The following is a 24452-nucleotide window of genomic DNA, read 5'->3' on the forward strand; positions in this document are numbered from 1 at the left end:
TGAGTCTTTATGATGGACTATAAAAATGTCATTTCTGAAGCGCTGCAAGTAATAACCGCTGGTAAACCTGATCAAGTGCACTGCCTGCGGTCAAATACAGAGCGCTTATGACTTCATTGTTCATACAGGCAGAAACCGGAAGAAACCGGAACACTTTGTCTTCCTCTTTGTTTTTAAATGAAGAGTGTGATGCTCTACTTGTAGTTGTTATGCTTTTAGCACACTTGAAGCTATTTGTTAGTACTCTCTATAATGTGTTGATATGGTCCATGTTTTCAGGAAGTGGAGAACTTTAAAAAGCTCAACTTGATCAGCCAAGACGAGTTTGAAACTCTGGCCCCTAAACTTCCTGTTGACCCCAACCAGGAGGTCCCGCCCCCTCCACCATGTCAGACAGGTGATCTATCTATCTTGATTAATTCATTATAAATCAAATAATTTATTTATTTAAATGTTTGTTTTTTTGTGCTTGTTGTTGTTTTGTAGATGATTCTAGCATGGCTCATTCTCTCCCCACGGATGTCCCAGAATCCTCCAGTGTGCCTCATACCCCACGTACACCACGCACCCCTGGAAGACAAGACCCCACCAAAACCCCACGCTTCTACCCTGTCATCAAAGATAGCGGCAACCTTGATGGAAAAGTATGTTTGTGCCAGGCGAACATATTCTGAGATTATATATATTTTCTTTTCTTTTAAAGGATTAGGGTTTATTTGATTAAACATACAGAAATATTGTGAAATATTATTCCAATGTAAAATAGTGGTTTTCTATTTTATTAAACGTTTAATAGGAATTTATTCTGGTGATCCTAAACTGAATTGTCAGTATCATTACTTGAGTTTTAAGTGTCACATGATCCTTCAGAAATCATTCTAATATGCTGATTTATTATCAGTGTTGAACACAGTTATGGTGCTTAATATTTTTTTGGAACCTGTGATACTTTTTGCAGGATTCCTTGATAAATAAAGCATTTTTAAAAAAAACAGCATTTATGTAAAATAACAATTTAAACCACCGCTCAAAGATTAGGGTCAGTAATTTTTTTTAATTCTTACTTTCTTTGAAAGACATTAACACTTTTATTCAGCAAGGATGTGTTAAATCGATAAAAAGTGATAATAAAAACTCATATTGTTAGAAATTGTGTTTGTTTTAAATAAATGCTGTTCTTCTAACCATTTTATTCTTCAAAGAATCCTGGGAAAAAAAGTATTAAAGATTTAAAAAAAAAAAAATTTAAACGGCACAACTGTTTTCAATATTGATTATAAATCAGCATATTAGAAAGATTTCTGTAGGATCATGTGACACTGAAGACTGGAGTTATGGCTAATGAAAATTCAGCTTTGCATCAGAAAAAATATATATGTATAGAAAATATAAATATATATAATGAATATATATATATATAAAAATTTATTTATAATAATATATTGTATAACGAGGTGCATATTCATAATTTTTCTTTACCTCCCCCTCCATCACTTTCAGACCCCCAGAAAGAGGAAAACCCGTCACAGCTCTAACCCTCCTCTGGAGTGCCATGTGGGCTGGGTGATGGACTCAAGAGAGCACAGACCACGCACTGCCTCCATCAGGTTTGTGGTTTTTTTGGTTTGTTTTTTTTATGTCATGCCCTCAACACTGAGGTGCCAATCTTTCTACTTCTTGAGAAACATCAGCTAATTGTTTCAGAAAGTTGGCTTTGCTTAACAGTCTCTCTTTCTCTCCCATTATCTTCTCTGTCCTCTGTACAGCAGCTCCAATGCATCTCCGTCAGAAGGAGCTCCCGCGCTGTCAGGCAGTTACGGCTGCACCCCGCAGTCCCTGCCTAAGTTCTGGCATCCATCCCATGAGCTTTTGAGAGAAAACGGCTTCACCCAGCAAGTTTACCACAAATATCGCAGACGCTGCCTCAATGGTACAATGATCTATCTATCGATATATTTACCTGTCTGTCTGTCTGTCTGTCTGTCTGTCTGTCTGTCTGTCTGTCTGTCTGTCTGTCTGTCTGTCTGTCTGTCTGTCTGTCAGTGTCTCAGTCAGTCATTGTCTCTGTCAGTGTCTGTCTGTCAGTCAGTCAGTCAGTCAGTCAGTGTCTCTGTCTGTCTGTCTGTCTGTCTGTCTGTCTGTCTGTCTGTCTGTCTGTCTGTCTGTCAGTCAGTCAGTGTCTCTGTCTGTCTGTCTGTCTGTCAGTGTCTCTGTCTGTCTGTCTGTCTGTCTGTGTCAGTCAGTCAGTCAGTCAGTCAGTCAGTCAGTCAGTCAGTCAGTCAGTCAGTGTCTCTGTCTGTTTGTCAGTGTCTCTGTCTGTTTGTCAGTGTCTCTGTCTGTCAGTCAGTTTTACCTGAATTTCTCAATTTTGTATATTCTCTTTTCTCAGAGAGGAAGCGATTAGGTGTGGGTCAGTCTCAGGAGATGAACACACTCTTCAGATTCTGGTCCTTCTTCCTCAGAGACAACTTCAACAGGAAGATGTATGAGGAGTTCAAGCAGTTTGCCGTAGAGGATGCCAAGGAGAACTACAGGTAAAGTCATAGTCCTGAATTTTGTATTTTATCTGCAGACCTTGTCTGGAGAAGTTATCAGCCTTTGAGAATTCAGGCAGCGATGTTCAGAATAACCAGGCAGTAAGTCAACCAAGTTCATCTGACGCCTTCTCAAGTGCCCTCAGTTTGGCAAGAGGGTGCATAAATGACATACCGAAAATAAAAGCGTTCCTGCTCGAGTCCCTCAGACTATATACATAACCAGTGGTATATACCATAGGTATTACAGGCGCTTCAAAATTTCTGATTTGTTTTACAGAATAAGCTACAGAACACATGAAAAATGTCTATTCTTAAAATGATCAAATATGAAATCTTAGCTATCGTAGCAGTTTCTCATGAGAGAGTGTTAAAGCTGGCATTCATGTTTGACCTACGTGACACACAACATACAAACACACCCACATTAAAATGGCTGCCAAGTCTGAACATTGTTCTTTCTGGTCTGTCTGGTTACTATACAGAGATGCATAAACTCTTCTAGTTGTTTACTCACAGATTGTTTGTATTAGTTATTAAGTAAGTTTGTATATTTCAGAACTAAATCCTGGATGCTAAGGACTTGGGCTCCTATTTAATAATATAATATGAGTACAAAATGCAATCATGTACAATATCGAAAGGAACATGAACGTCAAATGCCATCAGCATCACAAAACTTGCTGATTCTTAAACAATAAATCAGGTTTCATGCAAAAAGGCAATACAAAAATGTATTGGCCAGCATTTTTATGGTAACAAAATCATTTTTTTCTGGGATGCCAGATGATGCAGAATAATATTTCAGATACTTGTGCATGTTATTTGGGTGCAGAATGCAGTCTTGAGACAAGACAAAACTACTATCTCTGACTTCCTACATGTGTATTATTTGCAATGTTGATAGTCATGCAAATGATTACACTGGTAAAGGATGTATAAGGTTTTTGTATACTACCTATTGTGCTACTTTGGAAAGTCAACGCTGGTTTCCTAATGTGTGTTTAAATGTTTCACACAGGTATGGACTGGAGTGTCTGTTCCGGTTCTACAGTTATGGTCTAGAGCGGAGGTTCAGACAGGACATCTTCAAGGATTTCCAAGACGAGACCATTCAGGACTATGAGAAAGGTCAAACACTTATAGTTTGGCAAAACAAAATAAAAACATGCAGAGGCAGAAACGTGTATTGTGCCGATTTAACTTATCAAACGAATGCATATCATCCACCAGCTTGGTGTTTTGTGGGTAAAATTCACTTACTCTGCGCATTACCCGAAACGTATTAGTAAATCAACTTTTTTTTCTTTTTTTGATGTGTCACCATGTGCTTGCATCTGATGTTTGTGGGTTTGTGTGTACGTCTAGGTCAGCTATATGGACTGGAGAAATTCTGGGCTTTCCTGAAATACGCAAAGGTGAAGAATCAGACCATTGACCCCAAACTCCAGGAATACCTCAGCAAATTCAAGAGCATTGATGATTTTAGAGTAGATGTGAGTATAAGTATCACATAAGCATGTGCATGTTGATCCCAAAACAATACATTAATTCTGTAAAGCCTTATTATAAAACGATGTTAATCATTAGATACTCTCATTTTAACATGATTTTAAAAAAATTATGGATTTTTAACCCTTAAATATTACTAGCAAAGCTAATTACTAGACACATTTACCATGACCTGAAGGTGGTGTTTTTTAGAATTGTATTAAAAGTATAACCTATTGATCAGAAGCCAGAATACATGTATTACATAAATAATTTGTGTCTCATATATTATACAGTAGGCTTTATAGGGTAAATATGATTAGTCTACAGTTGAAGCCAAAAGTTTACATACACCTTGCAGAATCTGCAAAATGTGAATTATTTTAACAAAACAAGAGGGATCATAAAAAATGCATATTATTGTTGTATTAAGTACTGACCTGAATAAGATATTTCACATAAGACATTTACATATAGTCCACAATAAAAAATAATAGTTGATTATATAAAAAATGACCCTGTTCAAAAATGTACATACACTTGAGTACATGTACATGATTTTGAGATCCATCTTTTCACACGGAGGGCAACTGAGGGACTCATATGTAACTATTACAGAAGGTTCAAATGCTCACTGATGCTTCAGAAGTAAAAACAACGCATTAAGGGGTGAAAACTTTTGAACAGAATGAGGATATGTGCTTTTTTCTTATTTGAAATTGTAGATCAGGGTAAATTTAACTTATTTTGTCTTCTGGGGAACATATAAGTATCTTCTGTAGCTTCTGAAAGGCATTACTAAATGAGAAAACATGATATTTACGCAAAATAAGAAAAATGTACATTCAGTTCAAAAGTTTTCACTCCCAGGCTCTTAATGAGTTGGTTTTCCTTCTGAATCATCAGTGAGTGTTTGAACCTTCTGTAATAGTTACATATGAGTCCCTCGGTTGTCCTCAGTGTGAAAAGATGGATCTCAAAATCATACAGTCATTGTTGGAAAGGGTTCAAATACACAAAAATATTGAAAACCAAAGAATCTGTGGGACCTGATGGATTTTTCTAAAGAACAGCGAACAGTTTAACTTTTCAGGACAAACAAAGGGACTCATGAACCACTATGACTAAACAAAAAAACACAGCTGTGGAGCATCCAGGTAACAACACAGTATTAAGTATCAAGTGTATGTAAACTTTTGAACAGGGTTCGTTTTTATAAATTCAACTATTATTTTCTCTTGTGGACTATATGTAAACATTGTTTATGTGATGAGATATCTTATTCAGGCCAGTACTAAATAAAAAATATGTGCATTTTGCATGTCCAACATTGTATGTGCGTTTAATCACATTCTAACTCATAATATTAGTCTGTTGAACTCTAAACCCAATGTAATTTTCCTTCTCTTAGCCACCAATGGCAGAGGAAGGAGTTAGGAGGAAAGCACACCCCGCCTCCGCAGGAGACGAGGTGAAACGTAGGCGACACAACTCAAACTCATCATCGAAACAGACCCCAGTTGCTAAGACGTCTTCAGACAATCAACCAACCGCAGGAGTGATGGCAAAAACAACCTCGTCGGATCAGGCCGCTGCCTCAACGACAACGAAAACCACCAATCAATCATCAGCCAAGCCAGTCGCAGCCAATCAGAAACCAGCACCACTGACCGGCAAAAGCAGCACGGCTAATGACCCGTCAACAAAAGCCCCACCCAAAGAGAATGTGAAAAAGAATACCTCATCAGATGCTCGCAAAGGAGAGGTGGCGACGAGCAAAAACAAAGATGCCCAACAGCCAAAGAAATGAAGCCCTTATTACACTATATACAGTATTTGAGCGTGATTCTAACTCTAGAGCTGTGAAAAGATTTTCAGTGCTGGTGCAGGCTTACATTTTTACACCGTAACCTCGGAAGTGAGCCAGTCAAACCGTTAGAGCAAAGACCAACTGTCAGACCGCTGCGTTCACGAACTGAAGAGTAAACCAGAAATATCTTTGTGTTGTACAAGGTGCTTTTTCTGGACAGGTTAACTTCCATAAGATCTTATTTTGTTTTTTTTCTTCCTTTTTTCCCACAGTTAGTAGTTTCAGAATCAAGTACGCATGGTGAACTTTTGTTTGCACAAGATGCATTCCTACATGGAATGCAGTTTTATCTCTTTTACCTTTGCAAATGCCTTACATTTCAAAAGCAACAAAAAAATATATATATATTTTACGGCTCTCTCAGCATAATTAATAATCTCTTGGTTTTAAGTGTTTTTAATTTGCGAAATGCACATATTTAGTTTATTTTAAAAACTCAAAAAGCTTATCAAACAAAAAAAACTTGAACTGAGGTTGACACAAGATAACACACTATATAGCTTATTGAATTTTTTTTTTTGCTCTTTTAGCTTGTGTAGGAAATATGACAGTGATGGAATACTAAGTTCTTTATGCTTTTATGATTAGCTGAGTGTCTGAGCTGAATATCAGAGAAGTACGTACACATCAGTGGCGAGGGATTGTAAAAAAAGTGTTAACATCTACAGGAACTACACGATGTTCCTGCTTTTAATTGAATATTGACAATGCGCAGGTGGCCATCTCAAAGATGCCATGGAAAAGGAAAAACACCTTTGACCTTTTTGATAATTTTGACTTAAATTGGGAAAACATCTGTGTACTTGAAGTTTCTAAGAAATGTTATCTTTTTGAGAGGAGTTATTCCTTCCTTTTAAATTTTGAATCCTATTGGAGTTGAGTTTGAGATAATTTATTGTTTTACTCTCTTTTGGAAGCTTAATTGATTATAATCGTTTTTTTTATTGATATTACTGAGAGAGTGTGGAAGACTGCAAACATTGTGGCCCAGAGAATACTTTTATTTGCGTTATATTTTTATTTTGCAGGTTGGATAATATGGCTGATAATATTAAATCAGTGTTTTTATTTCTCATGTATGATCATTAATCAGACACTGAATTGATGTCCCGATTGTATCATATTTGCTTATGAAAACTGTACATAAAAAAAAAATATTAGAAGCAGCTCTCTAATTTCAATCAATTCATTTTTATTGATTCATTTTATTGTGATATTTTTGTTTGTGTGTGCTTGTGTGTTGGTATGCATGTCGGTTTAATTTTTTTCTTTCCTCATAAATTGTAAAATGTAAAAAAAACTTAAAATATATTAAAATCTGTTTATAAAACCCCAAAATAACATACAGTATATTGTACTTCTTGTGTAATTTTTTTGCTGCGTCTTCTACATTTTACACATTACAAATGTATTACCTTTCCAGTTATTTGGAAGAAATAAAATAAATAATCTGCACTCACAAAGAATAATGTACACTACCAGTTAAAAGTAAGATTTTTTTTTATGTTTTCTAAAGACGAATCTTCTGCTCACTAAACCTGCATTTATTTGATCCAAAATACAGCAAAAGCAGTAATATTGTTAAATATTTTTACTGTTTAAAATAACTGCTTTCTATTTTAATATATATTTTAAAATATATTTAATTTCTGTGATCACAGTAAAATTTTCAGCATCATTATTCCAGCCTTCGGTGTCACATGATCCTTCAGAAACCATTCTAATATGCTGATTTGCTGTTCAAGAAACATTTATTATTATTATTATTTTTATTTTTATATTTTAAGTATATTTTTGTAACATTTTTATAATAATGAATAGTTTTATTTAGCAAGGATGCTTTAAATTAATCAAAAGTGAAGATAAATACATTTTTAATATTACAATAGATTTCAGATAAATCTAAACTTGTCATGTTTTTAACGTAAATGTTTTGGAGCAGCAAATCAGAATATTAGAATGATTTCTAGAGGTTTATGTGACACTGAAGGCTGGAGTAATGAAGCTAACAAATCAGATTTAAAACCACAGGAATAAATTACATTTTAAAATATATTCAAATAGAAAACAGTTATTTTAAATAGTAAAAAATATTTCAAAATTTTACTCCATTTGCTGTACTTTGGATCAAATAAATGTAGGCTTGGTGAGCAAATTTTTTTTTTTAAATCTTACTGTTCAAAAACTTTTGACTGGTAGTATGTATATACTCAATATTTTAAGTCACGGATAACCTGAAGCATGTGTGTTCACTACAAGGGTTTTCATAAGTTCTTCTCTTAAAATTCTCTAATATTTCCATGTTTTCCATTACTACGGGAACCCTCTTACAGACATAAACACACTGAGAGAAATCCAGCTGCTCCGTTGTAAACAATACATTTAGTATACACTATAATCAATTACTTTAGGCATTATAAAGAATATACACTTTTCAAACAGTGACAATAAATGTGTATACAGAAACTTGGGGTCAAGAAACTTGAATACATTTTGTACTTCAGCAGATAAAGGGCTCACAAGGGATAGTGTTATCTTTGTAGAATTAAGGAGGTGAAGTGAGGCCAAGTATGGTGACCCAAACTAGGAATTTGTGCTCTGCATTTAACCCATCCAAGTGCACACTGTTGTGAACTTTTTCTTAGAGACCAGGAGACGTTTGGATATCGTGAAGCAGAAGTTTCTCTTTATTGAGATACGAGCTGTTCGTCGCTGCAGTCATCAAAAAGTCGTCTGACTAAGTCAGATACATTATAGTTTATATACATTTCCAAGGGGGAGGGATACATAGAGGTGGAGTCAATCTAAACAAAGCATGCAAATGCAGTACAGGAATCAGCCCGTTACCGGAGTCTCAGCCCTGATCTCATTATCATAACAGTGTCATTCAAAGGCATAGGTGCTAATCCAATCAGTCTGACAATATTGCCCATACCTTCACATTATCATAGAGACAAAGGCATATGTGCTAATTCAATCAGTCTGACAGTATTGCCCAAACCTTCACATTCAAGGGCATATGTGCTACAGTATTGCCCATACCTTCACATTATCATAGAGACAAAGGAATAGTTGTACCTTGAGAACAAAAAGGTTAATGTCTCAGACACCGGGGCTGCCCGATTTGATCTTCTTCGAATGTCATCATCTGTACCTCTAGAAGCTAAATTCAATGTACTTCACTTTAGGTTTTCCTGTGATGCTATGTAAGAGTCTAGGTTCAGCATATCATGAATAGATTCTTAAATTTGTAATCCTTCAACACACACAGTAGTGAACACACACACACACACACACACTGTGAACACACACCCGGAGCAGTGGGCGGGGAGCAATTGGGGTACGGTGCCTTGCTCAATGGACTCACCTCATTCGTGGTATTGAGGGTGGAGAGAGTGCTGGTTATTCACTCCCCCCACCGACAATCCCTGCCGGACCTGAGACTCGAACCTTTGGGTTACAAGTCCGACTCTCTAACCATTAGGCCAGGGTTGCCCCCAAAATTATAGGTTTAAGTTAGTTAAGCCATATAATATTTATCAGTAATATAATAATCAGTTTTGTGTTTAATACACATTCATGTTTTAATGTGTGCATACAGTCAAACCAAAAATTATTCAGACACCAGATATAATTTTTTATATTTTTGTCCTGCACTAGTGGGTGCAGGACACTATAGTTCATTTATGTAAGCGAGGATAGCAAAATAAAGTAAACTGTGACATATTATACCCCAACATTATTTATACAATGGACAACCAGTACAGACCAAAATTTTAATTTGATACCTTGACCTGACCATGTTTTGTTACATACCGTTCTATCAAATGTTATCTGACATTATCAAGATGATTTTTTTCTGTCGCAGTTTAACTCTTGAGTTCTTGTCATATTTTAGTACCACTTCCTAAACTCGTGAGAATAAACTGATAATAGAGAAATTTTGAAGGTGTCTGAATAAATTTTGGTTTGACTGTAACTCGTTTGTGTTTATCAAGATGAATTTTCTTCTGACACAGTTCTTTTCATAATGTATTATTTTCTCAGCTATAGAAAATAAACTGTGATAATGTGAGAAATGTTGAAGGTGTCTAAATAAATTTTGGTTTGACTATATAAAACACACTTTTGAGTTGCAGGTTAATTAAAAAGCAGATTTTCTGCATACTTCAGGTTTTCAGCGCGGTTAGCTACTGATAAATATAATCATAACAATTAGCGCCTTTTCATTATCTCAAGCCTTTGTTTGCTCGCATGCGCTCGGCGGTCTTGTAGGCGCCACTCTGACAGAAAACTACAAATCCCAGGAGGCAACGCGGTTTTCCGGTGACAGGCAGCCAATCAGACGCGCTGCTGAGTGCCAGCTGGGCGGGCGGGTGCGCGCGGTGGGAAGGCGCTATCGTTGCAGTATGGCGGACGATGGGGACGGTAGGAGTGCAGCGGCGGACACTAGCGGCGGGCAGGGGACGACGGAGGAGTTGGATCCGGGGGCCGGTCTCGGTATAAGCGGCATGCTGCTCGATCTCAGCGTTCTAGTGGTCCTGCTGGCCGCGTGTTATGTGGTTTACTCACGGTGGTGGAGGAGGGCGGGCGCGGACGCGGGCCAGGGCAGCGAGGCCTCGCCGCTGCCCAAGATGAGGAGACGCGACTTCACCCTGCAGCAGCTGCGCGAGTACGACGGCGTGCAGAACCCGCGCATCCTCATGGCAGTCAATACCAAGGTCTTCGACGTGACCAGCGGCAAAAAGTTTTACGGACGCGGTAAGGAGAGCGCACGGCTCTGGCTCACACCCACATTCAGCGGGGTTTTTTAACTTCAGCACTGGAGAAGCTACTAGTATCCAGTCAGCAAAGTCGACTGAAGCTGGAATACGTGCTGGATAGTTACTAGTGACTAATAAACAAGTAACTGTTATTACAGTTTTAATGTCACACGTTACTATAGCACTAGCAGTACATTATGCATAACTACAAGCAACTAACCACAAACCATAACACTATAGCAACACAGTAACGTTGCTTATTTGTGTAACTACCGGTACACTGTAACAAGGACATCTTAAAGTAACCATGTTTCTTTTTTTGTTTTTGTTTTTGTTTTTCCTTTTCCTAAAACTGGAAGTACCATCAACAATTGGAATGCATACTAGTCTGATGGAAATGTTTGCCACGGATTTGTCTCATTTTATCATAGCAATTTCTAACTAACGTTACTAATAATGGAATAGTTATGTCACAACACGATACTTCCTGACTAGCATCTATTGAATAAGTACTAGTGACTAATTGTATAGTTACTAATTCATAATAAAGTACTAATGTCTAATGACGATGAGTAGCTACTAGTGAAGTAGTGAAGCATACAATTAGATTACTGTTAACACTTTTTGTTGTACTTGTTACACATGTACTTTCTGTAGTTAGTAGTAGTAGTAATAAATTATGCATAATTTAAATCAGCTAGACCTACTAGTTAGTTTTAAGAAACAGTTTGCTATAGGAGAATAGTTTGTGTGGTAACCAGCTTATACTTGTCAATACTCTGGCCAGAGGAAAGCTAATACTGGTAAACACTAGTCAGGGTGATGCACATGGTGGTCTGAGTTAGTCAACACCTTGACATGCCCTTTTTGTCTTATTCATAACTGTGGTCACCTTTCTGCCACTCTATTTTGCCTTGGTGAACACTTTCCCAGGCTTCAACCTGTCATGTGAGTGCATTTTTGATTGAGAGCCATGTGTAACGTGGACTTACAGGGTGAGAACCATGTGTTGGCACACCCATCAGGTATGCACTGCACAGGTAGAGCCGTACCACGCAATAATCAATATGCTTATTTTAAACACATAAATCGAACAGCTTGATTTGCTATGATGAGTATTAGGTCAGCTAAGTTTAGCAGTGGCCTTGGTTAAGAAATCAAGCACTGGGCTTCATTCCTTCCTCCCTCCCCTGTATTTTAGGAGTGGTTTACAGGCTGTCCAAAGTAGCTGTTTGTTACACAGAAATATTTGCTCTCAAAGCAGAGAGTCCTTTGTCTGTCTGAAGTCTATATTTGGAGACCCGGGTCAGAAGTGAAACCGAGAAACTACCAAGATCGTCACAGCCTTTGGTTGCGTTTATTAAGTTTTGATTCACAGTCCAAACTAGAGCCTCTGATTGGGCCTCACATCTCCCTCGGCTATATTTGTATATGAGATGTGTTGTCTGACCATCTGTGGCGTTTATGGGGAAGCGCGGCATGTTCAAGGTGTGGAGTCAGCAGTAGGCCAGACTCTGACCAGTTCGTCATTCGTTTAGACACCTATGTGGCATCTTGCAGCTTTTCACCCAGACACAATATGAGTTTTATTTACCTGTTGTTGCATTCATTTATAACCCAATGAGTGGGACTTCAGCTGAGGTTTGTACTTTGTTGGCAGACGTGGTGTCTTATCACTAGACCATAGGGCAGCTTGTTCTTTTTGGTCAATGTTTGGCTGGACCTGCATGGTACTTCTAAGACAGTTATTGCTCAACTGTTGAAAAAAGAGAGTGTGTGTGTGTGTGTGTGTGTGTGTTTGTGTGTGTGTTTGTGTGTGTGTTTGTGTTAACTGGATTTTGCACATGGAGATCAGATGATGAACCAAAAAAAGCAGTATCAAAATATGGCCTTCTGATTGCCCCTTCTGTTCTGAATAAACAATGACTAAAGCTCAGTCTCTCTGTCCAGAAAGAGAACAGAAGAAACTACACATGCCAGAGCAGCCTAGTCATCATCAGGCCTGATCTGAGAGGTTTTTGGCAGTAGTGTTATTTATGATTCATGGATTCTAGTTCCTGTTCAAGAGGTTATGAAGTAAAGCTCCTAATGCTGCAAATATCAGAGACGTGGCTGTCCTCTTGTCTCATTTGATCATATCAATTTGTTTGTTTGTCTTGATTAGGTGACTAAAGTTCATTGGTCTGTTGTGCTCATCTGTCAGGTTTCAGGTTTGGTTGGAAAGGTGTGGCCTGAGCGGTTTGTGCACAGCTGGAATTGATTCTTGTTGGTGTGGTATGGTTATGGTTATGTGGTTATGGCACCTCACATTCATTTCCTTAATCGGTGCAGTGTGTTGTTCACAGAGTCTCTCACGGCGGTTTTGGAGTACCTGTTTGTTTACCTGCATTCCTCTGGTTTGCCAGAGCAGCTCTGTTCATCTCAGCTGTTTGGTTGTTTTTGAGATGGCACTCCACTTTGGTTTCAGCTTGTCTGGGTTTGTCTGACCAACTGACTCCACAACTGTTTTCTTTTTGCAGGTTCATAGTTTTGTTTTGATTGCATTTCAGCTGGGTTCTTTTCAGACTTGTTGCATAAAATAATAATAATAATAATGATAATAATAATAAACTATTATGATTGTTATTATTAATAATAATAGTAATACTAGTGCTTAGTAGGAATAAAAATAATAGTAATAGGCATACTTAATTGTTGTCTATTCCGATTAGTTACGTAATTACAGTTATTTTAAACACTTTACGTACTTTTACCTTAATTGTTTAACTTCAGACAGTACAATAATTAAGTTTTTTTTTTTCCCCCATTCTAATTTAACTTTTTTTAAATTTTAACTCTTTCCCAGTCAGTGTTTTTTGAAAAAAGTTGCTAGCATTTTTAATCATTTTCACTAAAACATCCGGAAACAGTTACTATTTAGCTTAGTTTATTAAAGTTTACTATATTAAAGTTATTTATATCTTTTATTTAATGCATTGTTGATTTAATTTTACAAATTAATATCAGATCAGACACTGCATTTTCATTTCTATTTCTTGTATCTATAACGTGCAGAAGTTCCTGAATTTGTCTTGCTGACCTTTATGCTCACACTATGTCTGTTGTTCCAGAGGGCCCCTACGGGATCTTTGCGGGACGTGATGCTTCTCGGGGTTTGGCTACATTCTGCCTGGAGAAGGATGCGTTACGAGACGAGTACGATGATCTTTCAGACCTGAACGCTGTACAGATGGAAAGTGTTCGAGAATGGGAGATGCAGTTCATGGGTAAGCAGAAGAATTCCAATGTGAAATCAGAATGGATACGTATGCACTACCAGTCGAAAGTTTTTGAAAAGTAAGATTTGTAATGTTGTTTAATAATGTTTTCATAGTGAGCAGAAGAGACTTCTTCTAATCAATAAAACCTGCATTTATTTGATCCAAAGTATAGCAAAAACAGTAATATTTTGAAATATTTTTACTATTTAAAATAATTATTTTCTATATTAATGTATTTTAAATGTAACTTATTCATGTGATTTCAAAGCAGAATTTTAGCCTCAATACTCCAATCACATTCTTCTTCAGAAATCATTCTAATAATCTGATAATATTATTTATTATTATAGACCTTTTATAGGTTTCTTTGAATAGAAATTTTAGGAGAACAGCATTTATCTGAAAGAGAAATCTTTTGTAACATTATAAATGTCTTTATCAGCACTTTTGATCAATTCAAAGCATCCTTGCTAAATAAAATTGTTAATTTCTATCATTTCTAGACTCTATAATGTTACAAAAGCTTTATATTTAAGATAAATGCTGATCTTTGGATATTTATATTCATTCAAGAAAAAATGTTCTCAACTGTTTTAAATGTTGATAATAGTAATAGTAGTAAAAATAATAATAATAAATGTTTCTTGAACAGCAAATCAGCACTGGCAGTGTAATTTACAAAAAAATCTAACCATGTCAGAAAAATGGCCTTTAGGGCAATTGGGTGTAGTAAAGTTATGCATGTTAGGTAGGTAGCTAGTTAGTTGTCACTCATCCTGGTCCACGTGCTTAGCATGTTGTTCCTGTTGTGCTGGTTAGGGCTGATCTCTACATTTACTGTAATCACAGCTGATGCAGGAATGGGATACTGGGCAAAATCTCCAGATGATAAGTGATGGTAATCTTTAATTGTCCTGTTCACTCTTGTAGATCAGAGAGCTATAAAAAACGTATTGCAATATATCAGTGTTTCCTGCATCATTATTCATCGGAAGTATGTCAGACAGTCTCAACTAAATGTGATAAAATAAAAAGACTGGGTATTTGGTACCATGAAATAAAGTAAAAAAAAAAAAAAAAGACTTTTTATTGCCTTGTCTTCAATAGCTGCACTCAAAATCAAATGCAACTTATAAATCACACAAATGATTCTTGATTAGTTCCAAATGAGGTCCCCTAATGTGCTTGTGTGCGTGTGCGTGTGCGTGTGCGTGTGTGCGTGTGTGCGTGTGTGCGTGTGTGCGTGTGCGTGTGCGTGTGTGCGTGTGTGCGTGTGTGCGTGTGTGCGTGTGTGCGTGTGTGTGTGTGTGTGTGTGTGTGTGTGTTGGGGAGTGAGACTCTTGTTCTCTAGCAGTATTCAATGAGGTTACTTGACTGATCTAGATTGATTGATTGAGTGTAGCACAGTCTCATGTCTGTTTGTGTTGCTGTGTAATATGAGGCTTGACTTCCCTGTCGCCGCCTGTGGGGAAAATCAGTCATGCAATATAACAGATTAATGCTGCTTGACAAATAATATAAATTGTAATATTTTGTGATAAAGCACAAAACTTTCACACTGCTTGTTTGCTTTCTACCAGAGGTAGCAATTCATGATTCATTCATCCCTAAAATAATTTGTTAAAAATCTATTATAAAATTGTTAAAATCAGTATTGGCAAAAGTTTTACTTTTAAAAGTAATGCAATAATGTATTACTCCATTAAAAAGTAACTAAGTTGCATTACTTAGTTACTTTTTATGAAAAGTAATGCATTACGTTACTTTTGCATTACATTCTGTCACCTAGGGTGGGCTTGCTTATTTGTTAAAATATAACCCAGAAGTTATATTTTCGGCAACTGTAAAGGCCATTTCCTTTTGCTGAAGGAATTGCCTCAGTAGCTTGTTTTCCACCCAAAGTTGTGAATTTAACTTGTGCGCAAAATTGGAATATTGCATAAATTTGAAAAAAAGTAGGGCTGCAAGATATATAGAAGAATTATCGCTATCGCGATATTAGTATACGCGATATCAATATCGCAGAGAGTTGCGATAATTGACATTTAATTATGTGCCAAACATTTGTGCGTTGCATGCATAGGTTGTCCACATTTGACCAAACAGCTGGGCGCTTACTCTTTTTATACCCGCCTCCCTAGTAGGTTCTATGATGCTATTGGCTAGAACGGGCGAACAGGTGAACCTGGTGGCTCAGAGCAGAGAATGAAAAATAAATACGGCAGGAGTATGAAGGGAGAAAATGACAGCAGCGCTGAACTTTACGTCTGAAATATACAGGGATCAAAATTGCGACCGTTTATGCTCCCAAAATTTAATCTGCTCAACCTCAAATTATATTTGGGAGCATTTGTGCGAGTGCGAGAAATTGTTGTGGTGCGACGTAGTTTCATTTCTTTACAAAACTTTTGTTCACCTAACTACTGCACAGACTGCTGTGAGCTGATGCGTTCGCCGTTCTCTCCAACATTACATAAACATTTAAACTTAATCTTTGTTACCTTTAATGAAGATTTGAGATATTAGCCGTCTTCCTGTCACTGATTTTAAGTAATTCATAGTGATTTAAAGTCAATTTTTGCAACTTCCTTGATATAGTTTTTTTTAGCCTGAATTAGATTTAATTTGGATGACAGAAGAATATCTATTACCTGTTTATTTTAGCATGATCATTACTAGAGGTCGACCAATATTGGTTTTTACCGATTCCGATAGCTAGGTTGGACCACAGTGGCCGATACCGATTAATTAACCGATAGTTTTTGAAAATGGATACTGAAAGGCAACTAAAATAGTGCTCTACTATTTTTTAAAAAAGTACTAAACCATACTTTGTAAATTAATAAAAATATTAATATTAATTATATATTGATCATTAAAGTTATTTCATAGTTCATTAATGTTAACAAAATAAACTTCAAAATGTAACAATATATCAGTAAATGTTGAAATTAACACTTTCTAACAACACTTCTATTCTACAGCTTTCATCAATCTTAGTTGATGTTACAAATGGGCTCATTGTAAAGGAGTGGGAATCTTTATATTTTAACAATATGTAAAATTGCAGTTTCTATGCTTTTTGTTTATATTTGGAATCTCTGTATGTCAGTACTGCCATCTTAAAATTAAGATTCAATTTAATCACATTTTATATCAAATTTATTTTGTGCAAAATTTACTTTATTTTTTTATTATATAAGCAGGCTACTTTTTAAAACAGTGACATAGACAGTGGCTGCTTTAACAGGCTTCAATGAATGCACAAATATTTCGATATATCAGTTTTGTCCTGCTCTGAAAACATAACTGACTGTGTGTACTGTACATCAGTTTCGTATAAAAGTATTCGAAAATGCAAGTGCATTTAACCGCATCCACAATCGAGCTTTTTCGGACGAACAAACACAAAGCGCAAGTAAAAAAGTCTGTCAGTGCGCGAGTTTTGTGCATCTAATATACTGCATTACAAACGGCAGAAATGAAGGCATATCTAAAGTAAAACACTGCGGGTGGAAACACACACTGTCAAGCAATGCGCACTTGTCTCATAGTGCAAATTCTGTGCAATGAAGCCCGCCGCGTCTCTAGCGTGCACGTGCCAAATGCAGGGAAAACACAAGCTCATTGAAGAGAGGATTGCGATGCGTCGGAGAAACCATTTTTCACCCACCCTTAATGAAACTGGACAAAAGTGCAGCCTACGTTGCGCAGACAACTCGCAGATATCTCACACACACACACACACACACACAGGACGTGTCGCGTGTAGTTCAAGGGGAAGTCTAAAACTGTTTATTTAATCACCAAACGGGCAAATGTTTACTTAAAGAAAGATCAAAAAAGCGGCAAAGATTAGTTTAAACAACAGATCTAACGAAAAGAGAAAGAGCTATATATATTCTTGTAGCCATTTAAGATTTTTTTTTTCTGTTTTACATTGTTTAAATATTATTTGCTTGTGTTTTGTTTCAGTTCAATATGTTAATCACGAAAGAAGTTTGTGTAATTTGTAAATGTCATAAAGGACGTGGTATGAATTGGACGGCAATAAGCCGGGAGAATTGGAGAGGGTCAGACACAATTTTTTGACCACTTCATACGTTTTTATTTGTGAAAAATCCCTTCTTAAACGAATTTTGTTTTGTATAATTTTTATGTTAATTTTAAATATATATTTTTTGTTGATCAGTTATTAAAAACAAGGAAAATTGGCATTGTGAAATAAAGTGCGTAACTACCATGCTTCAGCGGTATGAAGAAAAGGCTAAAACATAAATTATAGCTCTATATGAAGCATACAGACTTTATTAGAGCAAAAAAATACAAACGTTTCGCTTAAATGCACAATGCTCAATCTTCCAGTCCAGGGTCAAGTCTTTATGAACATAAACAAAGATTTGGGACAGATATGATGTAATGTAAAACTATGAATGGTGCGCTGTGGTGCAGCAGGATTTCTGTCGGCTGAATGAACACAGTTTGCTTTCTCACGTCACATCTTTAAATCTGCAACTTTGCTGGCTAACAATATGGCCAGCTGGATATAAACCAATGCAAATATATGGTAAGAATCCTGACATTAAGCATTGGTGTCGGACTTAACCTCTATGACAGCTGAGCGTGAGCTGCTTCAGCAAAAAACGCAACCCGGAAAAACTGATAGTTCCGCCAATCAACTATCGGTGCCGATTAATCGGCAAAACCAATACATCAGTCGACCTCTTATCATTACATATATAAATTATTTAAAAAAAAAAAAAAAGATAATAATAATAACAATAATAATTATTAAAGCATTTCTCTAGGGAAATGTAATATTGCAAGAAATATCGTTATCGCAATATTGAACACCAGTATCGCATATTTTCCCAATATCGTGCAGCCCTACAAAAAAGCATGAGTCAAAGAAAACAAAATCGCCACTTCCTGATAAGTTGCCATTAAATATCACTAAGAAAAGTAGAAGCCGCAGAATGTAATAATTTGTAAACATGGCTGAAGATGCGAGAAAAAGGGACAGATGAACCAAATCAATTGAGTGAGTCATTTACTCTAGAACTGCTCTGATTGATTCAAACTTGTGACTTTGATATTTTTTTCAAGCAGACACTAGCAAAAACCATTTCAAATATTTAAAAAAAACCCCATCATTTTCAAATTTCAACATCAATTATAACAATTTTAAAAAGCACGTAGTGATGGGTGAAGCAGAGCCTTTTGAAAGTCTGAATCAGTTGAACCATTTCTCCAATCTGGTTGTGTATTACGATCATTTGATTCAGATCAGGACTTCAAATCGCGTAATACAAATCATTTTATTGGAGTAATGTTTTCATTACTTTGGAGTAATGTTTTTGACTTATTAAATAATTCATTCAAATGATTTAAAGTCCTGATCTAAATCAGAAGATTTGCGATCTCCAAGTCTTGATCTAAAATGATGGTTCGCAAATCATTATTCAGGGATATGTTTACAAAACCAACTATGGTCGTAAGTTCGGTTGTTACCAATAGAGTTCAGCAGAACTAACGTGCATAGTTGGCTAACAATGCTTTTGGGAAACGCACCCCAGATCGGTACTTCAGAGTGTGGATTGTAAATCATTAGATTGGAACTTAAAAGCGGTTTCGCAAATCTTTTGCTTCAGATCAGAACATCAAGTGTGTGTGTGTGGACTTTGGTGCGGGTTTGCAAAACATTTGTTTCAGATCAGTATTTTGGAGCGTATTTCACAAATCTTTTCAGATTTGTTTTCCTTAAACAGTAGAAAACATCAAACCATTCAAGCAGAATAGTTATAAAAACAAAACAGAAAAAAATATACAAAAATCCTTTAAGAAAATTAACCATGGTTTTACCATAATAAAAGTGTAGTAACTTTATAATACTTTAGTAGAAATCCTTTTGCATTTGCTTCACTTTATTTTTTTTTATTAGTCTATTTTTATTTATCTATTTCTCTTTTAGAATATGAAATGGAAGACATTGTTCAATAAGTGAGATCTGATTAAAGTCCTTGAAAATGAAGTAGTGCTTAAAGTCCTTGAAAGTCCTGGAATTTCATTTTTCAGTACACAGCAAAAAATCCCGTGTGAAATTAACTCTCCTGGGAATACACATGTTAAATTAACACTGAAGCAGAGTTAAAGTTAATGAGGTAATTAAGTGATTAATTAAGTGATGACTGACCATTATTGAAGACACCTGATGTTAATAAGCAGAATCACCAAAGACGAAAATCACAATTTTTATGACACCATTATAGAGGTCAGCGTTGGCTTTAGTTGGGCTCTTGACCCTTACATTTTTAAAGACATGTTTTGCTTGGCTGATATAACTCCGATTATAACAGACAGACAAGTAAAGATAGGGGAAAACTGTCTATCTGACACTCATTCAGAGCCTGATCTCTTGAGTTGGATCTTTAGTGTTGATTATAGCAGCCTTGTGATTCTTAATAACATTTCCAATACAACCTGAGGTATTTATTAAAAGTTGTTTGATTATATAAAAAAAAAGCTTAAAAATGTGTCAATTCATTTAGACACCAACATCAAGAATCAACCTGTGAATCTCAACAATGGTGACAATCGTAAAAGCATGTTGCGGTGTTTTCTTGGTGCCACCAATCAAAATCCTTTTTCTGAATATGCTTTTTGTCACCATTTCATACACTGAGTCTTGATATCTGAGTGTGCCTCAAAAAAGTATTTTTTTAATTATCCCAACAACTTTTAAGAAATTATTTTAATTAGTGAATACTTTAGAATCACAGAGCTGTTAAAACCAACCAAGAAAAAAAAAAACAAGAAATAAAAGTTAAGGCTCTAAATGAGCTCAGTGACTCAGGTCAAATGATCATTTTAGAAAAACATAACCAACGCCACATGATCATTTTTCCCCCTCTTCGCATGTCTGTCTGTTGTAACTTAGTTATAACAGCCAAACAAAATCTAACTTTAAACATTTAAGGATCAAGAGCCCAACTAACGCAAATGCTGACCGCTATAATGGTGACATAAAAATAGTGATTTTCTCCTTTGGTGATTCTGCTCCTTAACATCAGGTGTCTTCAATAATGGTCAGTCATTGCTTAGTTAATCACTTAATTACCTTATTAACTTTAACTCTGCTTCAGTGTTAATTTAACATTCTGATTTTAACACTTTTGAGTGTGGTCTCATATGTACTCCCAGGAGAGTTAATTTCACAGTGGATTTTTTGTTGTGTATCTACAAAGCCTAATATGTGCCAATTTTTATTAGGTTTAGGTAAGATTAGTACTTCAACTAACTTATTTTAGTTCCCAAAGCTACATTGTAATGTTTTTTTTTTTTAATTTAAGCTTTATTTCAAATACATAATTTGTAATAGTTTTAGTTTAATTAACATCACTGATGGGGAAAGATTTTGCAGCCAGATTATGTTTTACAGCCAACAGAGGAGAACGGGTCCATACTGACTTCTCCCTGGTTGTTACTACCAAAGTTCAAAGTCCAAATAAGAGTCCTTCCAAAAGTCTGTGCACAAGATAAATAAACACACAATGTGCATGAACGAGAAATAACATTTTACTAATACTTTTCATTTTGTTCCTCCTCCTCCAGAGAAATATGACTACGTTGGCCGTTTGTTGAAGCCGGGAGACGAGCCGTCTGAGTACACAGATGAAGAGGACATGAAGGATCATCAAAAACACGAATGATCTGCTGAAACATCACAGCAGCTGAAGCCCAGGACTGAGAAGGCCACCATCCAGAATAGTTAAACCCCAGCAAGAAAACCCCTCAGAATCTGCCCTCGATCGTACCGTGTCCCCACGACTGCTCCACCACAGAGATAAACGCATCTGTCTAAAAGCCCCCTGCTGTTCTGACTGTTCTTCTTCCAAAACAGACCAATAGCCTGTCAGAGTTTCCTGTACTCTTCTTGTCTGTTCTTGATACTTCTCCTTAATCCAGCTCCTCACACCCCAATCTTCATGTCCCAACTAAACACTCAATTTACACCATAAATGTCATCAAACACTACTCCCTAAATTCAGTCATACAGTCTAAACTCTCTGTCATTTACCCTACAGTCCGATGGGAAGTGAAACGCACCTGAGGCTTTTATAGCATCCTGCACATTTGCGTGTTCAGACTTGGACTGACAATGTGAAGAGATGTGAAGTAGGAAGGAGGAAACACTGAATACACATACATTTTTCTTCACTTAATTTTCTTTGGGGACTTCACCGTTCGTGACCTCAAAGGGTCGCGTACATAGAGCGGGGCAGATGCCTGGATTTCGGTACACAACAGGTTCAGAACCGCGACTGGGGTCTCTTTTAATTATTTTCGTTTCCATTTCAGTTCGTTGTTTTTTGTTGTTGTTGTTGTGCGTGTAATTATTGTACCACAACACATGTCTCAAACACTTCTCAAGCATTTAAATCTCATGCTTATTCGTCGACTGTGAGAGCGTTGTCGTTTTAAATCAAAGTAAATGTCGAATGGATATGGTAACCAATCCAAAAGCCAGATTGTCTGCCGTCAGCCAATCAAATCCAAAGGTTGGGAGGGTCTGGGGTGGGCGGGTGCTCTTAGCAATTTTTGTATTGTGTGCACCACTAGCGTGTAGCGATTTTTGTCACAATGTGATTGTAAAACATTCAGGATGGGAAATGTTTGTGGGTGGGAGGGTATCCGTTAGCATTCTCGCCATAAAACTGTTGTTTTATTTGAACTGTATAAATCTGAACGGCTGGTTGGGATGCAAAGGGAAGATCAGTACGGTAGTTTAATTGGATCGGCTTGTCTGCTCATTGGTCAACAGAACTCTCCCTTCCCCTGTTAACGAAACAGTCAGCGTAGTTATTGTGCCTTATTTCCATTTAATTTACTACAGAATAGTCCAGAGATGTAGAAAGATACAGGAATGAAAACTAGAGGGAGAAAACGCAAAGATAAAACATGTTCTGCTCTGCCCTTTCCACATTATATACTCTTAGGGGTTATTTTCAAAAGCCAAGGCATCCTTCCCCTCCATTTCCTCACAGTTCGTACGACAAGGCGCGTTTGCGTCTGTGAGCGGATCCGACAAGAGAGGCTCGACCGCCATTATCGTGACCTTGTACATAGACTTTATGAGCTATTTCAGTGTTACTGCCATATCTGCGCTGTTATTAAACTCCACGCACTGCTGTGTTGTACTGGCCAAAAGATCCATTGCTCTTTCTCTGTTTCCATCTCTTTTTCCCCTCTTTTATTTTTTGTTGTTTTCTCTGCTGAGTTTATTTTTAATTGTGGGTAATTTTCAAATCCACCCTTAAGTGTTATATTTTGTTTTTTTGTTTTCTGGAGAGGGGAACTATGAGTTTGGAAGAACTTTTCTGTTTTTGCTGAGGGGAGGGGGATGAGGCGAAATTCGAAAATTGTGGATTCTGTAAATATGTGTATCATTTTATTAAAGCATGTGCAGCAAACAGTGAGGTAATGCTGGCTCTCACGTCATGTATTTAAATGGAGTTTGCAAGGATGTGTGTGCGTGTGCGTTCGGGGGGCGCGAGGAGGACGAGAACGTGTTGTTGCAGAAATAAATACATTTGGTTAATAACTGCTGTTATCCTTTCTGCCCCTCTGTGTCATCTTAAGTGCAAAAATAGGCTTTGTTTGTCACCAACAGCATTATTATAAATAAAACGACTATGAAAGTGGCAGCTGAGGCTAACCACTGAAATGTAAAATATGGCGAGAAACCGCTAGGCTGATTTGTTTACTAAATGTACACTACCAGTCAAAAGATTTTTAGTGTTTTTTAAAGAAGTCTCTTCTGCTCACCAAGACTGCGTTTATTTTATTCAAAGTATGGCCAAAACAGTACAATTTTGAAATATTTTTATTATTTAAAATAACTTTTCTGTTTGAATATATTTAAAAATGTAATTTATTCCTGTGATCAAAGCTACATTTTAAGCATCATTACTCCAGTCTTCAGTGTCACATGATCCTTCAGAAACATTCTAATATGCTGATTTCAATGTTTAAAACAGTTGAGTATTTTTTCAGAATTCTGTGATGAAAAGAGATCCAAAGATCAACGTTTATCTAAACTAAAAAGCTTTTGTAACATTATACACTATACCATTCAAAAACCCAATGAGTATTATACAAATGATAGAAATTAATACTTTTATTTAGCAAGGATTTTTTAAATTGATCAAAAGTGATGATAAAGACATGTATAATGTTACAAAAGATTTCTATTTTAGATAAATGCTGTTCTTCTAACCTTTCTACTTGTCAAAGAAACCTGAAAAATGTCTACTCTAGCTGTTTTCAACATCATTAATGTTTTTTAACAGCAATTCAGAATATTAGAATGATTTCTGAAGGATCATTTGACTGGAGTAGTGATGCTAAAAAATCAGCTTTGTAATCTCGGGAATAATTACGTTTTATAATATAGTACAAATATTTTAAAACGTACTGTTTTTGCTGTACTTTGGATCAAATAAATGCAGGCTTGGTGAGCAGAAGAGACTTCTTT

General features: G+C 36.4%; 2 protein-coding genes across 5 annotated transcripts in view; both read left to right on the plus strand.

Moving 5' to 3' along the window:
* The window catches only part of larp1b (La ribonucleoprotein 1B), a 39205-nt gene extending 31967 nt beyond the window's left edge, over positions 1–7238 (plus strand). For 3 of the 4 annotated variants that reach the window (XM_073826910.1, XM_073826913.1, XM_073826911.1), the window contains 8 exons: positions 280–397; positions 487–644; positions 1501–1607; positions 1767–1930; positions 2390–2534; positions 3556–3665; positions 3903–4030; positions 5437–7238. In XM_073826910.1, the coding sequence (XP_073683011.1) occupies positions 280–397; positions 487–644; positions 1501–1607; positions 1767–1930; positions 2390–2534; positions 3556–3665; positions 3903–4030; positions 5437–5835 (1329 nt within the window). In that variant the 3' untranslated portion in view covers positions 5836–7238. The remainder of the gene's footprint in view (positions 1–279; positions 398–486; positions 645–1500; positions 1608–1766; positions 1931–2389; positions 2535–3555; positions 3666–3902; positions 4031–5436) is intronic. The other variant, XM_073826912.1, reaches the window with a different exon arrangement.
* A 3058-nt stretch (positions 7239–10296) lies between these two features.
* Positions 10297–23519, plus strand: pgrmc2 (progesterone receptor membrane component 2). Its single transcript, XM_073826895.1, has 3 exons — positions 10297–10656; positions 13769–13924; positions 21530–23519. Exons 1-3 carry the CDS (start codon positions 10305–10307, stop codon positions 21625–21627), a joined length of 606 nt encoding a protein of 201 aa, XP_073682996.1. The 5' UTR covers positions 10297–10304; the 3' UTR covers positions 21628–23519.
* Positions 23520–24452: the final 933 nt, after the last annotated feature.

This window comes from Garra rufa, chromosome 21 (assembly GCF_049309525.1).
Source record: "Garra rufa chromosome 21, GarRuf1.0, whole genome shotgun sequence".
In the NCBI taxonomy this organism is placed as follows: Eukaryota; Metazoa; Chordata; class Actinopteri; order Cypriniformes; family Cyprinidae; genus Garra; species Garra rufa.

Excerpts from the sequence above, each read along its gene's own strand:
- pgrmc2 (XM_073826895.1), top strand. The coding sequence starts at position 10,305 with ATGGCGGACGATGGGGACGGTAGGAGTGCAGCGGCGGACACTAGCGGC. Across the intron at positions 10,657-13,768 it reads CAAAAAGTTTTACGGACGCG|AGGGCCCCTACGGGATCTTT; the intron begins GTAAGGAGAGCG and ends CTGTTGTTCCAG. Across the intron at positions 13,925-21,529 it reads ATGGGAGATGCAGTTCATGG|AGAAATATGACTACGTTGGC; the intron begins GTAAGCAGAAGA and ends CTCCTCCTCCAG.